General features: G+C 43.2%; 1 protein-coding gene across 1 annotated transcript in view; it reads right to left on the reverse strand.

Annotated features, from left to right (window-relative positions):
• Window positions 1–906: 906 nt before the first annotated feature.
• The window catches only part of GLTP (glycolipid transfer protein), a 318369-nt gene continuing 303900 nt past the window's right edge, over window positions 907–15375 (reverse strand). The window contains exon 5 of the mRNA XM_086943122.1: window positions 907–2001. Within this exon, the coding sequence (XP_086799248.1) occupies window positions 1819–2001 (183 nt within the window). The 3' untranslated portion in view covers window positions 907–1818. The remainder of the gene's footprint in view (window positions 2002–15375) is intronic.

Here is a 15375-nt window from a genome sequence, read left to right on the forward strand (position 1 = left end):
TACAAATTACTATTCGTACCAGCATTTCTGACTACTCGATGTACATCGGACACGGCTCCTACGCTCCGACTTGGACCGAGCTACGTGCAGGCCCTTGTGTTTTTCTTGAAGAGTTTTCTTTTCCCCTACACAGGACGCTCTCAACTCTTGACCAGATTTCTTATCAACGCGCCTCCTTGTTACTTCCTCATAAGTACCTTTTTCATCTACTATCACTGCCCTGAAGAAGCCCTATCTATGGGCGAAACGCGTTGGCTGTTGTCTGATCCTGTGCTTACTGAATACATCTGACTAATAAAAAGAAAACTAACAAAGGAACTATTTCATCGACTTTCATATGCACATTGGATTTGTCCTTTTTTATGTTGCCTCTCATCCACAAACTTGTATTTATTTTATAATCTACCAGCAGCAAATCAGTTGAGGTGGGCAATATAGACTAATAAGACAGTGACTAAATCCGGTAGTGCGGTTTGCTAGAACCCAGCTGCTTGTTCCATTTCAAATACAAATTACTATTTCAAAAAGGCATTCCCAGTACACTCTCATTCTCTATTACCCCTATTGGGATTCCTTGTATAGTTAAATAGACATACATTTCAGTTTTTTTTTTAAGATATCTAGCCTCGTGCCATTTCAACTCTTCTCGCTACGCGATCCCCTATTTTTTCCTTCCAAAGTGACACTGTTCATTTCTTTTAGTGAGCTAGAGCAACCTCACATGTGGCAATGCTCTTGACAGATGCAGAGATCCTCGCCTTCTGATGGTCCCCCCAGATACCAAAGAAGCAGCCTTCTATTTCCCATTACTACCTTTTGCGTGTTCAGCAGATGGAGGCTTTAAACATCATATTAGGAAGTGCATTTGTATATTTTCACCAATACAAAATAATTATTGGCAGAGTCTCAAAATATATACAATTTTAATAAAGGTTACAAGTTTTAAATAAACATTACACTCCCTTTTCACTTAATAACCCAAAGCACAATAATATTCAAACGGATGTGCTTATAAGCTTACAGAAAATACATTTCTGATGTACACAAACCAGTTGAAGGTATGGGCTGCCTTCATGTAAGATCATTCACAAAGTTAAAAGAAATAAGCATACAAAAATACAATTACATCCTATATTACGAAAAACATGAGGTCACAAATCCTTGAAGAATTACAGTTATGCAGAACAGAAATAGAACTGCAAAACAATTATCGTGAAATATTAGCACCACACATAGAAACAGCGGTCATTAAACAAATTTTCATCAAAGCCAGCATCTGTAACATCAGTATGTAAATGAATAACACACTAAAGGAAAAATTAGTATGATCAGAAGCAGTACTTTAAGTGCGGTAGTGCAACATTTTAATCAAGTATAAAGTTTCTCAACCCATTAGAGCAATATTAAAAGGTCTCCAAATGAAGGCATTCTACATCAAATGCAGACATTAAATAGCATAAAAGCACGCATGTCATTTCTACATAGAAAAATAAGTTAATAGGTGCTAAATACAGTTAAGATTCAATGATAACTTTGATCAGATTTTCCAAATACGCAATTGAAAAATGTAAATGTTAGGTTCTGAAGAATCATTACAGAATAAGGAAACTCAAAAGATCAATACTTTATTGCTTTATTTGGAAGGAGAATAATATTTAAAACTGCATACCCTGCATAGCCAGGTCATGATCTCAGTTGTTCCTTATTCACTTGTAGGGGGCGGGGGGAGCAATCCCTGTAGCCAGTCACAGTGATTAAGGTATTTTTTGTAAAAATATTCTTGTGGTACTACAAGTGTTGTTGCAAAAAATCAAAAACTTAAGCTTTATAATCCAGTTCTGCGTTCATCTTTGAATACATCTCATAAATTGCATCAATAGTAACAGTGAAGTTCACTAAAAACTGGCGAATCTTTTCTATGCATTCTTCTTCTTTCACATTCTGTCCTTTGGATATAGCTTTCAGGAAATCATCTTTATAAGGAGCAGCTAAAAGTGCAGCCTGATGGAGAAAAAAAGTGAAGTTAAATATAAAAGAAAAATTCAAGGCAAACGTACAGTTTATATATAAATATCACTAAATCTAGTGAGTTACTACGAACATTTCCAAGAACATATTTGTTAAGTTTCAAATGAAAGAAAATAGATCGATTCGTAAAACGGAAGGAATAAGAGAAAGAATGAAAGGATGCTAGAGAAGAAGAAAGTGTAAGGTTCCTACTGTTAAGAACTCTTCTACTCCAACTTGGACTTTAGTCTCCTTTCCTCCAGAACAGTAGGATGTCCATAGATCTAGAAACGCGTGTTTTAAGCTTATAAAGGGAATACAATTCAGAAAGTCTACTCCATCCTCCACCACATCAGGCATACCAGTTCTGATAGCCTAAATGCAGTTCCTTCTGTCTACAATAAATATTTACAGAGCAGGGTTGGTGAGCGGGTACCTGAAGAAGGGGTGAGGTGGACTATGACTGTAAGACTATCTACAGTGAATAGTGTTAATGCTTAAGTCAGTCTTCTTTTCTGTGGACTTGTCAGATGATAATCATCTGAAAAAACGGATTAATAGGTGACAGCTGTGAAGGAAACGTGAGAGGTCAGCAGAGATTAGCCTTTAAGACAGCTTGACTGATCCCCGCATCTGGTCTGAGGCAGACGCCCAATAGAAACTGACTGAAAAACACATGCAGAGTAGCCCAAATGGATTTATGATAAATCATATCTGGCTGAAAGCAACGTTGTAAGATCATCGAAACCGCAATGGTCCTCTCAGCATGCACATGGATAATGTCTGGCGAAAGGATTTTTTTAACAGCCCCTGAATCAAGAAAATAAGCAACAAACTACTACACAGTGGAGGAAAGTATACACGGTTTGTCCGAGTTAAAGACACCATAGAATTTAAGAGCACTCCTACCATTGAAGTTATGAAGGAATATTTCTACATCGATCTTTTGTTTAAAAAAAAAAAACACGGTGGACAGGGCTCCTGGTTCACATAGGTATCTAGCAGAAAATTTGGCAAAAAGATAGGAAAATGTCATTGGGCATACTAGAAGAATCACATGCAGTAACGTCAATAATGAACGTCAACTTCAATGTCACAGTTTAATCTCACTAAGTGATCATGATATCAAAAAGCACATAATCAAACATTGGCAAAACATTTACAAATTCTTAACTGGATGGGTTTCCAAACTGGGCGCAGCATAAGGGGAGAGCCAATGAAAATGTTATTGCATTCTGAAAGGTAAACACATGCCCTCTCAAAGTTATGAAAAATTACCTTTCTGCTGCTTCTATTTGACAACATGTAGAGAATGCCTGCACCAAATACAGGATCTAAAAAAGCCTTCTATAAAAAAAAGCCATTTTTTAACGAAGAGTAAAAGGAAAGCAGTTTTACTGGTATGTCGTTTTAGCTTTCCAGCCTTCACAACTAGTTAGGAACATGCCAATTGTGGGGAACGGCATGCACTTTAGGAAGAGCCATGTTTTTAGTCTTTTCTCTAAAGCAATTTGTCATGGATAGTCCAAACATGCTTTTGGAGGACACAGATTTTGCTGATAAACAGTTGCCGCCAACTCAGACTTTAGCATCAGCTTTCAACTTTCTCGGGAGTCACACACTAACCAGTGCAGCCCAATGGACACTACACCTCAAAGCCATAAGAAACCAGCAGCATAGTGTGCATTCTCAATTGTGTGTGTGTGTGTGTGTGTGTGTGTGTGTGTGTGTGTGTTTTGGCTAGTGAAACGAGTGCCAAAGATGGGAGCATGCAACTAAAACATGTCTAGATGCAAGCTTTGCAAAGTCTAGTAAAAAATCCTTTACCACATGGTGCCCTACTGCATAACCATTACCCTTTAACTTTCCATCCAACATTATGGGGATCCGTCTTGTAATCATTTGCTTGAGCAGATTTCCAAAAGGTCAACTTCTCCTAAATACATTTATATTCAGTCGAATTCATTTCCCATCTATTTTAGGATGAGGACAATTTAATATTCCCTCTTCCAGCCAGCCATATTTGGGGGTAAAATCTATGCTTTGGAGTCGGTTTAAAAAAACAACATCAGAAAAGTATTCCTGCTCAACTTGATACCTACTATGTGCAGTGTACGGGGACTATTTGCAGAGTTAGTCTCTCGCTCTTGGGTTTAGTGAAGCTAACAGCTTGGCCAACTCTTCTTGTTTAGATTCTTGTGATGAACTTTAGTGTTGTTTTTGAGGGATCTTGGCGATAGCTGTAGGGTTAGGTTGCATGTGCTGAACTGAGTGCCCTCCTGTGAAGCTCCATGAAGAGCACCCATTACAGTCTCACAATCAATATGGACAGTCTGAAAATAAGACGTCGCCTAATATCCAACGGTTGCAATCATAATATTGCTATCCACCTTGTAAGTGTGTTAAGAGCCCATTCTGAAAAAGAAAGTGGATAATGTACACATGGGGGGTTTAAGACAAAACAGTCAGTGAGGGTCTGATAAAAAAGGTGCTAGCTGTACCACTTAAATCGTAAGTTCGTAGACTGCATCAAAAGCAGGAGTCAGGGGAACTACACAAGAAAGGCAGACTTCAACGAAAACCTAGATCACAAAAACAGCATCCTGCCACTGCGCACTACCGGCTCTCCAACTTCTTCCTGCACCAGGGATCTGCTGTAAGGGGGCATGTTTACAGTACATCGGTACTCTGCCCTAGTGCAACCTCTCTGGTGTATACTTTTGTCTCCTGATAATGATCCCCCTATCCTAGTCTGGATCGAAACAGTCGAGAAACACATCTTGACTCCAAACTGGTTCATTTGGATTTATGTGGAGCACAATATGTTCATTGCATTTTTACTGTTCTTAACATGTAACTTGCTGGTTAAGTCACTATGCGTGTAGATGCTGGAGGTCTGTAAATCTGTTGACTTCCAGCCTTTTAAGCCACTGAACCTGGTTTATCTTTGGCTTTGTTTTTTTGATTGCTCGTGTAATAAATGCATTGTTTTTACATTTGGTTCTGTGCACCATTGCCCCATACACCTTTAGTAGGGACCCTGGTCTCTTGGAATACTAAAGAGTAGCAGCAATGATAACTATTGATCTTTCTAATTACTTTTCTTTATCCCAGGAAATCACACCTACATGATGTAAAAAAAATTAGGCTATTAGTTATGCAGGATGAGAGGACTGCTGAAGTCATAGGTCCACATTTGTCTCCTTACTGGGAGGCCCTTTGTGAAAACACAGGGAGATGATTTGAGGCTGAATGGGAGAACTTTTAACTGATAATGACTGCCAGCTACTGTGAACCTTAAACATTTTTTGATGGCGTGAATGAATTGGAATATGAAAATTAGCGTGTTAGAGATCTATAATAGTAATATAAACTCCATGGTCCAGAACCATGCTGTTATTGTTATTGTTAATTTAGATTTATAGCGCGCCCAATCACCTGCAGGCCTCTAAGCGCTTGGAAATCGATGTCATTACAATAACTTGGTTCACTCCTGAGAGAGATGCAGCTACAGGACTACACTGCAATCAAGGCTCTTCTAAACAGCAGGGTTTTCAGTGATTTCCTGAACCGTAGGAGATTCATCTCCCTGCGTAGCCCCTCAGGCAGCTTGTTCCATAATTGGGGGGCCAGGACAGAGAAGGCTCTCCCTCCCTTAGTCACTAATTTGTAGCGGGGGCAGACCAATAACTGAGAGTCTGATGATCTGAGTGTTCTCGTTGGGTTATAACTTCCAGGCGAGCTTTGATGTAGGCCGGCGCATGGCCGTAGATCGCCTTATGCGCTATACAGAGGCTCTTGAACTCAACCCTCTCCTTAACAGGGAGCCAATGAAGGTTTTGGAGAAGAGGGGAGGCCTTTGTTCGTCTGGGCACTCCGAAGATTAGCCATGCGGCGTCGTTCATTACGACCTGGAGTCTGTTTGTCAACATTTTTGGGAGGCCAAGATACAGGGCATTCCCATAATCGATCCATGAGATGACAGTTGCTGCTACAATTGAACGTATCATAGAATGAGAAAGGAAGGGAGCTAACTTTCTCAATTGTCTGATGATGTTCGTGCAAGTTCCAACAACAGCGGAGACTTGACTGCACATTGATAGGTCACAATCTAATTTAATCCCCAGACTCTTTACGTTGGCACTAGGTTTTGGGGCTGATCCAAGCTCAGCAGGCCAATACAGATCACTCCACGGTGAGGTGGTAGATGGAATTACCAATACCTCGGTCTTATCCGGGTTGATCTTTAGTAGGTTTTTCGTCATCCACCCTACGGTGTACCTCAGGATATTTTGAGCTTGGGTTTGTGCTGTCCCTGTGTTATCGATACTCAGCACTAGCTGAGTATCGTCAGCATAGTTGTAGACTCTGCAGCCCAACTCGGCCAGGGATGCAATCAAAGGCTGCAGGTAAAGATTGAACAGAAGTGGGGACAGTGCGGAGCCCTGTGGAACTCCGCACTCTAAGAGGCCCACTTCAGATATTGACTCCCCAAGTTGTATCCTCTGAGTCCTTCCTAAAAGGAAGGATCGCAGCCACTTGAGGGCCAAGCCTTTGATCCCAAAGGCCTGCAGCCTTCCCAGGAGCAGGTCATGGCTGACGGTATCGAACGCCGCTGACAGGTCTAGTAAAATCAGGGCGCTCAGTTTTTGGCCGTCAGCCATGCCTCTCAGGTCGTCTAACAACGAGAGCATTACTAGCAAAATGTCAGTTTTCCCTTGTACACTCTACTTCCTCAGGGTAGCGAAGCAGAGCAGTCCAAGGCTTACTTAGGGGAGGTGATGTGGGCTAGTAAGAGACTAAGTTACTTTGCTGTAACTGGTTCTCCAGTATTGGCGTCCTTCATAGATTCACATACTTGAATCAGTCAGTCAAGTCAAATTTGCTTTATTCGAGGTAAAAAAAACTCATAAAAGCATAATCTATTTAAAACCATTACATCCATAATAGCAAAGTTAAAACATATTTACAGCGTCATAAAAAAAGATATATATATATTTTTTTACTTCCTTTAAAAAGAGATAAAGCATCGTGACTTCAACGATATTAAAATTCATCAATAAAACATCAAGGTTCTTACCTTTATAAAACCAATATAAGGACAGAAAGACAGGGTCATAGCATTCACATTGGCTATTTAGAAGGACAAACAAAGGCCTAGGTTCATCACATCAAGCCTGCTAATATACAAGAGCTTTCCTTCTGATAGCCCATGCCCAGCCTAGGAATTTGGCAACTGCCACAGCAATAGTTGGCATAGAACTGGTGCAGATAATTCTTAGAGCTACATCACTCTCTCTCGTGCCGAGCTGTTTGCACATAGACCTCAGCCAGACAAGTCGAGGGATTGAGTAAGCCCCACACATAAATGTAGGTGGGCAATGGTCTCAGTGCAGGTTTTACAAGCTGGGCAGACATGAGAATTGCCTTCTGCCCATCTTCCAGTTAGCGATCTAATTGGAAGAGACCCCACTCTAAGCTGGAAGTATAGCTTCCTATCCTGTGGTTTAGTTGATATGTCCCAATAGGGCTCAAGGAATGGGGAAGCTTTTACTTCCTGCAACCGTCCCTCCAAGGAGGAAGGATCTGCTTCGTTCCAGTTCCGACATTCTACCATTTCCCAATACTTTGTTTTTATAGCAGCTTTTGCCGGAAACTGGGCCTCCTCTGGTTTCTTCCATAGCTCAATCATGCCCAAGATCCCCAGTGTTCTGGACAAATCTCTTAGCCAGCCTATCTTGTGGAACTTACCACAGGTCATTACATCCAGGAAGCCCCTTGCATAATGGGCGAGTTCTGGGGTGACCCAAATACGCCGCCAGTATAAGATGGGTCGTAATCTAGCCATATCTGAAACGGCTTTCCTGCCTAACTCGCAACGCAGCGGCTTCGTGGGTGTGCTTTTGGGGAGGCCAATGAGGTTTCGAAGGAATTTGTTCTCAGCGAGCGTTAGTGGTGCCAGATTGTCATAGCCCCAAAGCTCTGCGCCGTAAAGCGCCGAGCTAGCGGCTTTGGCCTCATACTTGGAGTGCTGGCACAATGGGTTTGGTCAAAGACTTTTTGTGCTCAGCACTTTTAGCACCATTATTATTATTATTATATTCTTATATAGCGCCAGATTCGACCCCCGAAGGGGTATCTCCGCGCTTGCCTTGGGAACCTGTCCTAGCTTTTCCCTGTGAGATAGCCCCTACAGGGCATCCCCAAGGTGAAAGCCAGGCATCCCGCCGCGGGGGGCCGTTGTGGAGATTAAGCAAGCTTAATGCCCAGAGTTGCAGAGTGTGAACCCATGATTAGGTCAGGCACCGAAGCGAGAATTATCGAGTCCATGGACATTTGAGCTCAAGACCCTGCCCCGTCGGGAATTGAACCCTGGTCCCGGGTCTGACCTCTGCTTCAGGGTCTGCCTGCTCTAACCAGTGAGCCACACTTCTCCACACTTATTTTGGCGGAATTTGAGAGCCGCCATTTCTGTGTGTTTCCCCCACTTTACGCCCTTAGCTATATGGATTCCCAGATAAACAAAGTCCGAAACCATTTCTACCTTTTGGCCATCCATGAAAAAGTTCCCTCTGAAGGTGAGATGGGGATTAAATGTCATGAGCTTCGTTTTAGCTACGTTTACTTCAAGCCCATCATCAGTTCAAAAGCCCTCAAAGATGTTCAAGCCACGCTGCAGGGCCACTGGGGGTTTTGGATAGTATGAGCGTGTCATCTGGAAATAATAGGATTGCGTCTTCACGCCATCCAAAGTTGGAGCATCTACAGAAGCAGACAACATACGCTCCACTACTCCATTAATGTAAAGGGAAAAAAAGCATCAGGGCCATGGCACAGCCTTGGCGTACCCCCCGTTCTACCGGGAACTCAGCAGATACCTGCCCGTGTCTCCCACACTGGATCTTTACGCAGGTTGACTCGTGCAGTCTCATCACTAGCAATAGAGTTTCTAGTGGCATACCCATCTCGGCCAAAACTTTCCATAGCAGGGAGCGAGGGACTAGGTCAAAAGCTGCGCGTAAATATATAAAGGCAGCATAGAGACTGCCCTTCGCCAACTGCACTGTCTTCTAATAGAGGAGCGTGAACCGGAAGATCTGATCTGTCGTACTAGTCAGTTTGCGGAAACCAGCTTGATAGGAAGATAAAACATTATTTTCTTCCACCCAGGTCATAATTTTTGCTAGAGCCATTTTGCCTATGACCTTTTGTACTGTATCTATTAGGCTGATGGGCCTGTAGTTCCCTGGTAAAGTTTTGTCCCCTTTTTTATACACAGGCCCCCCAGCCAAGACTTAGGTACCGGTGCCCCTAGCGCTACTGCATTAGCCAGATTCAAGATATACCTGCCCCAACCTATTCTCTCATGTAGAAAGACATCTGCAGGCACCCCATCTGGATCCGGAGTCTTGCCCCGTGCAACTGAGTCTAAAGCAACTGCTACATCTGCATTGATGAAAGGAGGAGCTTGGAATGCAGCAGTGGCTACAGACTCCCTGATCATATCCTCCGGGCGGCACCTATATTGGGGCCCAAAGTAGTCCAGCCAGCTACTCTGCGAAACATGGTTTGAGGGAGGTCTGGGAGACTCCCTACTTGAATCATTCCTCCATGTCGAAATGAGAGTCCTGTGGTACAACTAAAAAGCAGTGTAATAATAAAAATAGCTTGCAAGGCTATAAAACCTTCACTTTAATAGCATCCATATCTTTTTTTTTTTTTACTCCAGCCAATCGGGTTGCAGCAGCACCCTCCAGAACACTTCTCAGAGCCTTCTTTTTTAAGGCCCAAGTGTGAAAATGAAATAGTTCCAAAACTAAGGTGAGCATTTCAGGGGAGGAGGTTGGGTCGCATGTGAATCTATAAAAGATGTAAGCACATAGAGCGGTAGAGAGAAATGAAATGCAACACAGACACAAAAATGGCAAAACGAATATGTTTTGCCATTCACACACAAATGTGTGCGACATGCTTCATCATCGGGTCTGCTTACAAAATGCCCTGGCGTAGCCACGCTCATGACGGAGCATAGGGAGGGAGGGAAACAAATCAAGAAGACACATCACTGTTTTGTCACATTTGTGTTGTTTTGTGTATAACACAGTAAATATCACCCTGTGACTGGGTATCGTGATAGAACGAAGTGCTTTAAAACTGGCTCATGGATACCCTCACAACCTTTATTTATAGGTTCCACAACCAGGATTAAAAATAGTGAAGGATGGACAGTGTTTTAAAGAGAATATTAAGTTCTCAAAACACCCCTCCTTGGACTGCTTGTGCTAACATGTTTCGACGACTTACTGTGCCAAAGTTAAACTGGTCTTCTTCAGGACGTCTATCTATCCCAGTTCTATGATCCACCTCACCACAGTCCGGCAGATAGATGGAGTAAAAAGGATCCAAAATTGATCAAACACGTTTGGAGGATAGTCCCGCCATCACAGGAAACAAAAACTGAAAAGAAGCACAACAGATGGTATGCTATCATGTGTTGTGCATATAGTCATAAACCCCAATAAGCTAGCGTATGTTTAATACCTTGATGCTATCCCCATTAGTTACAAAAATATCCGGAACTGTTATATTAAGCAGATCCTTTGTGTGGCTCATAAATCCACCCAACACCCTACATGCCACAATGCAATTATGGCGAAAAGGGTTTGTGCATAAAAAGAAAACAATTAAAATATACTGCTGCATAAGATAAGCCACACTCTCCTATAGCGCAACCTGCTGCAATTAGTATTACCAAACTAGCGTACATATAGGATGGTAAAAACCTCCTAATCCCCACTATTATGGCAAACTCACCGAGTTTATCAATGTATAAAGCTCGAAAAGGCACCCGGCAGGGAGGATTCCAAAGAACACAGCCTGTGTTCACGAGAGAAAGAGGTCAGTGAGAAACTGTTGATTTCATAGTCAGCGGAAAGCATGAGAGCATTCCCTGCACCCAGCACGGTATTCCCTCTGGACAATGTGTATAATAATAATAGCCCGGGTTTCTTAAAAGTTAAACACACAGTTTAAGTAATGCCTCCCACATACGATACTCCTTACTGTTCCGATGGATATCCACGTTAATTCATGCCTGCCTCTTGGTCGCCGCCTAGATAGACAGTCGGGAGGCGGCTCCATTAATTTAGCCAAACTCTTCTGCATACGCCCCCTCACACCCGCTAGAGGACGCGTGTGTGTAATTGGGTCACACACTCAGGGTTGCTGGGAGGTGTAGTACCTGTCGGGCGTTGGCATGGCAACCCGCCCATTGGTAACACTGCACATGGTACACGCAGAGTCCGGACTTCGCGTTCCTATTAATCCCAGCCTGCCTTATCAATCCAGTTCTGGTATATTCCAATGAGTCCAAATAAATCACATCACATTAATAAAAGTGGGCAATACAATTTTCGGTAGATAGTGTTCGGTCTAAAAACACACTACCCCCCATCCCCCCATGGTAAAGGAGAGGTGAAGTAACCGCAGAGTAGTTAGATAGCGGTCCGCCCATAGTTAGTGTAAGGTTAAGAAACACGTTTTCCCGATACATCATGGTCAAGGAAAGGTGAAGTGACCGTTGGGTGTTTACATGGTGATCTGTCTATTAAAACACTGCATACTAAGAGCATGGAATATGCACACAGTGATCCTCGGTTCCAAACCTATTTTGTAAATCAGGAGAAATCCCTCCATATTCATATTAATGGTGATTGATGTCTAAATCTAAATACCCAAAACCCCCCAACCGACATGTTAAGAAGAGGGGGGGGGGTGTATCTGTAACACCCCAGCTGATTGAGGCAAGCAATTCTAAAAAGGCAGAGGAGGTGGAATATACTTATGGTCGAAAGGAAAAGATAGTGTTTCAGAGATGAGGGTAGCCACTCACCAATAAGTGTCAGCAACTATCGCCCACCATGACCGTTACAGCTACCATTAGCTCACATTTTAATCCCCGGAATCCATGTTCCAAATTAACATCTGGAGGGGAATCACAGTTCATCTACTCAGACATTGCCACGTTATATCATCATTTAGTCCCACAATATGGCTCTTGAGACGGTAAACCCATTCCTGTTCCCGCAGCAATAACTTTTGATTGTCATCCGCAGTGTGCATACCCAATTGCAATTTCTCGATGACAGTCCACCTCAAATCTTCCGGGGTGTGCCTTGCCTCTAGGAAATGTGAAGTCAGCCTAGTGTTAAATCTGCCACATCTAATAGTGCTTTGATATTCTGTAATTAGAGTCTTCACTTTCCTACTGGTCATGCCTACATATGGTTTTGCGCATGGGCACGTGATTAGATAAATAACCGCCTGTGAGTTGCAGTTGGTATGGGATCGCTGTTACCACGGGGAATGGAGTCCCAGGTCGATATGCTATGCTTGGTGTTGGGGTGAGATGGCAAACGCTGCACGAGCCACAGCGAGTGTGGTCCATCACTCTGGGTAAACCTGTAGGATTAGTAGTAGTCCCAGTACTCAGAGGTGCCCGTGGTCTGATATGGAGGAGAAGGTCTTTGAGATTCTGGCTCAGTTTAAAAGAAAACAATTGTTTGTCCACATTCAAACCACCGGAGTTAAGGATCTGCCAATTCCGTAATACGGTTTTACTGATTGGTTGTGATGCGGTATTAAATGTTGAAAAACACCTTTTTATTCATTTTAGGTCTGATGGTTTTAGACAAAAGTGCTTCACGATCAACATTAGTAGCCCTCTTTCTCGCTTGTTTGATAATCCTAGTCGGGTAGCCCCTCTGTTGTAGTTTAAATGATAGAAGGTCAGCCTCTACCGTAAAGTTCGCCCGTTCTGAACAGTTGCGGCGCATACGAAAGAATTGTCCCACCGACAGGTTGTCCCTTAGGGGCTTCGGATGGAAATTGTCAAATGCCAATAGTGCATTCTTGTTGGTGGGTTTGTGGAATACTTTCATATGTAGTGACCCTCCTCTTGGTTCTATCACTAAATCCAAGTAGGGTAGACTTGTTTTGGTGACGGTCGAGGTGAAGTGGAGAAGAGGATTTCTTTGATTGAGCCACTCCAAGAAGGGGGCGACTTATGGTTCATCGCCCTTCCAAACTACCAAGACGTCATCAATATAACAACGCCACAATTTCAAGTTTGGTCCCCATGGGCAGGAGATGTCATAGATCATGGTAAGCTCAAAGGCCCCCACATACAATCCCGCCAAACTTGGCGCAAAGACACTACCCACAGAAGTACCATGGGTTTGCAGGTACATCGTTCCTTCAAATTCAAAAAAGTTTCTGGTAAGGGCTATTTCTGCCAGGTGTAGTACAAAGGCCCTGGGTGTTTGGTAGAGCCACTCTTCCGCAAAAAGAATATCTTCCAGAACTCTGAGTCTCTCTCTGCGGAATATTTGTATATAAGGCCTCGATATCCAGGCCTATGAGGAACTCAGTGTTTGGATCAAAAGACTTATCCTTCAGATGGTTCAGGATGTCAAGGATATCTCTCAGGTAGGCAGGCAGCTTTTGCACAAGGGGTTTCAGGTAGAAGTCACAAAATTGTGACAAGGGTTCCAGCAGGGACCCCATTCCAGAGACGATAGGTCTACCAGGAGGGGGGGTCTTGCTGTTTTATGGATTTTCACAAGGACGTAAAAATAAGGCGTTTTAGGTTGTTTATTCGTTAAAAATTCAACCTCGTGTCCTGAAATCCAATCATTTAGATGGGCCTCCTCCACCACAGTGACAATCTCCTTAGTGATTTCCTCAGTGGGATCCATAGTAAGCCTACGGTAATTCCTTGTATCTGATAAAAGGCAGGCACATTCCTCACTGTAAGTGTTTCAATCCAGAATCACCATGGCCCCACCCTTATCAGCTGGCTTCCCTATTTAACATAAGCTCCTTCAGTGCCAATCTTTCTACATTAGACAAAATGGCGGTGTTGAGATGGATTTAAACTATCCAAATCATGTACAACCGCGTGCTCAAAAGCCGCCACTTTCGGGGGTAGTAGAGTTAACTGGGGGATGAAAGTAGACTTAGGGCAAAAGGGGGTGTCTCCCGTGGAGGCGTCTGAGAACTTCTGATCTTGAAAGAAGATTTTTAATCTCACATTACGAAAGAAGACCGCCACATCCTGACGTAACTTGAACAGATCCAACTGGTTAGTAGGGACAAAGGCCAACCCTTTGTTGAGTAATTGTTCTTGTATAGGCGATAGGACAGTGGATGATAAATTTACGACTAGGCTGGTCGGTGACTGGTCCCAGGTAGGCTGCTCGATGCCATACTCCTGGTCACCCGCTGGGTGATTTCTTGATACTGATTGTCCCATGTTACTCGCTGTTGACCTCTTTGTTTTCCGTGGCCTTGATCCGGGCCCTTCCTAAAAAAGGCCTCTGGTAATTCTGAAACTGCGTTGTTTGAAACTGGGGGGTCTGAAAACAGGTGTCTTCAAAATGAGGGTTAGGAACAGGAGGTGGAGGGAGATACCCCATCAGAGGCCAGTTGTAGGCCTGATTGGAGTATTGATGAAATGGCTGTTGGAACATAGGCGGTCTTGGTCCCCGTCAATAATCACATCCGCTAACCCTCCTTTTCTGTGGATAATCACCCTCACTACTCACACTGGAGCTGCTCATTGTATAGTGTCGTGGTCGATCCTGCGGATTACTCGTTATTCTCAGCCAGTTTCTACCTTGCATATTCTTCTGTGGTGTAAGGGTTAACTTTTTCCCTAGAGGAATTTTTTTGGTCTTTTTGCAATTTGGTAATCTTTCAGTGCATTAGATGATCCCTGTACTCAGCAGGTTCCACATTTATTAGGTCTAGTTTATGGTCAAATGTAGCCATTACTATGTCAGTCCTAAATCCCGACTCTGTAGACTGAATCTGGATCAAGAGAGCATCAGCTAGCCTCTTGGCGGTACTGATTATTAAGACTAACCAGTCTAGAGTACACTTCCAGGCCACTAGGGCCCAATCCCGTCTAAACGCCTCATCCTCCACAAATATAAGTTGTTCATTAGTGATCAAAAGGCCCGTGGAGCTGCATTCACCCTCAAGTATTCGGATAATATCGCCCCATGCAGTATTGTTTTAACTTGTGTCCTCTTTAATTCTAACAAAGTGTCCCAGCCTTCCCCTTGAGCCAAAACTTCGGTGACAGCCGCATCCCCCAGAAGCGAGGGTCCTGCCAAATTTGTTAAATACAATATCTTCCCCAAATGATAATCCAGGAATTACGGCCGTGATGGAAACTGACAATCTGTCCTATGGGAGAACCCTATCAATCTATTACAGCGTAATATAGCGCTGGTTACAGAGGAGTTTTGGTGGCTTCCTGCTGCAGTATATACTCTAGATAAAGTATCCAGAGAGAAAAGCAAA

This window comes from Lissotriton vulgaris, chromosome 11 (genome assembly GCF_964263255.1).
Source record: "Lissotriton vulgaris chromosome 11, aLisVul1.2, whole genome shotgun sequence".
Classification (NCBI taxonomy): domain Eukaryota; kingdom Metazoa; phylum Chordata; class Amphibia; order Caudata; family Salamandridae; genus Lissotriton; species Lissotriton vulgaris.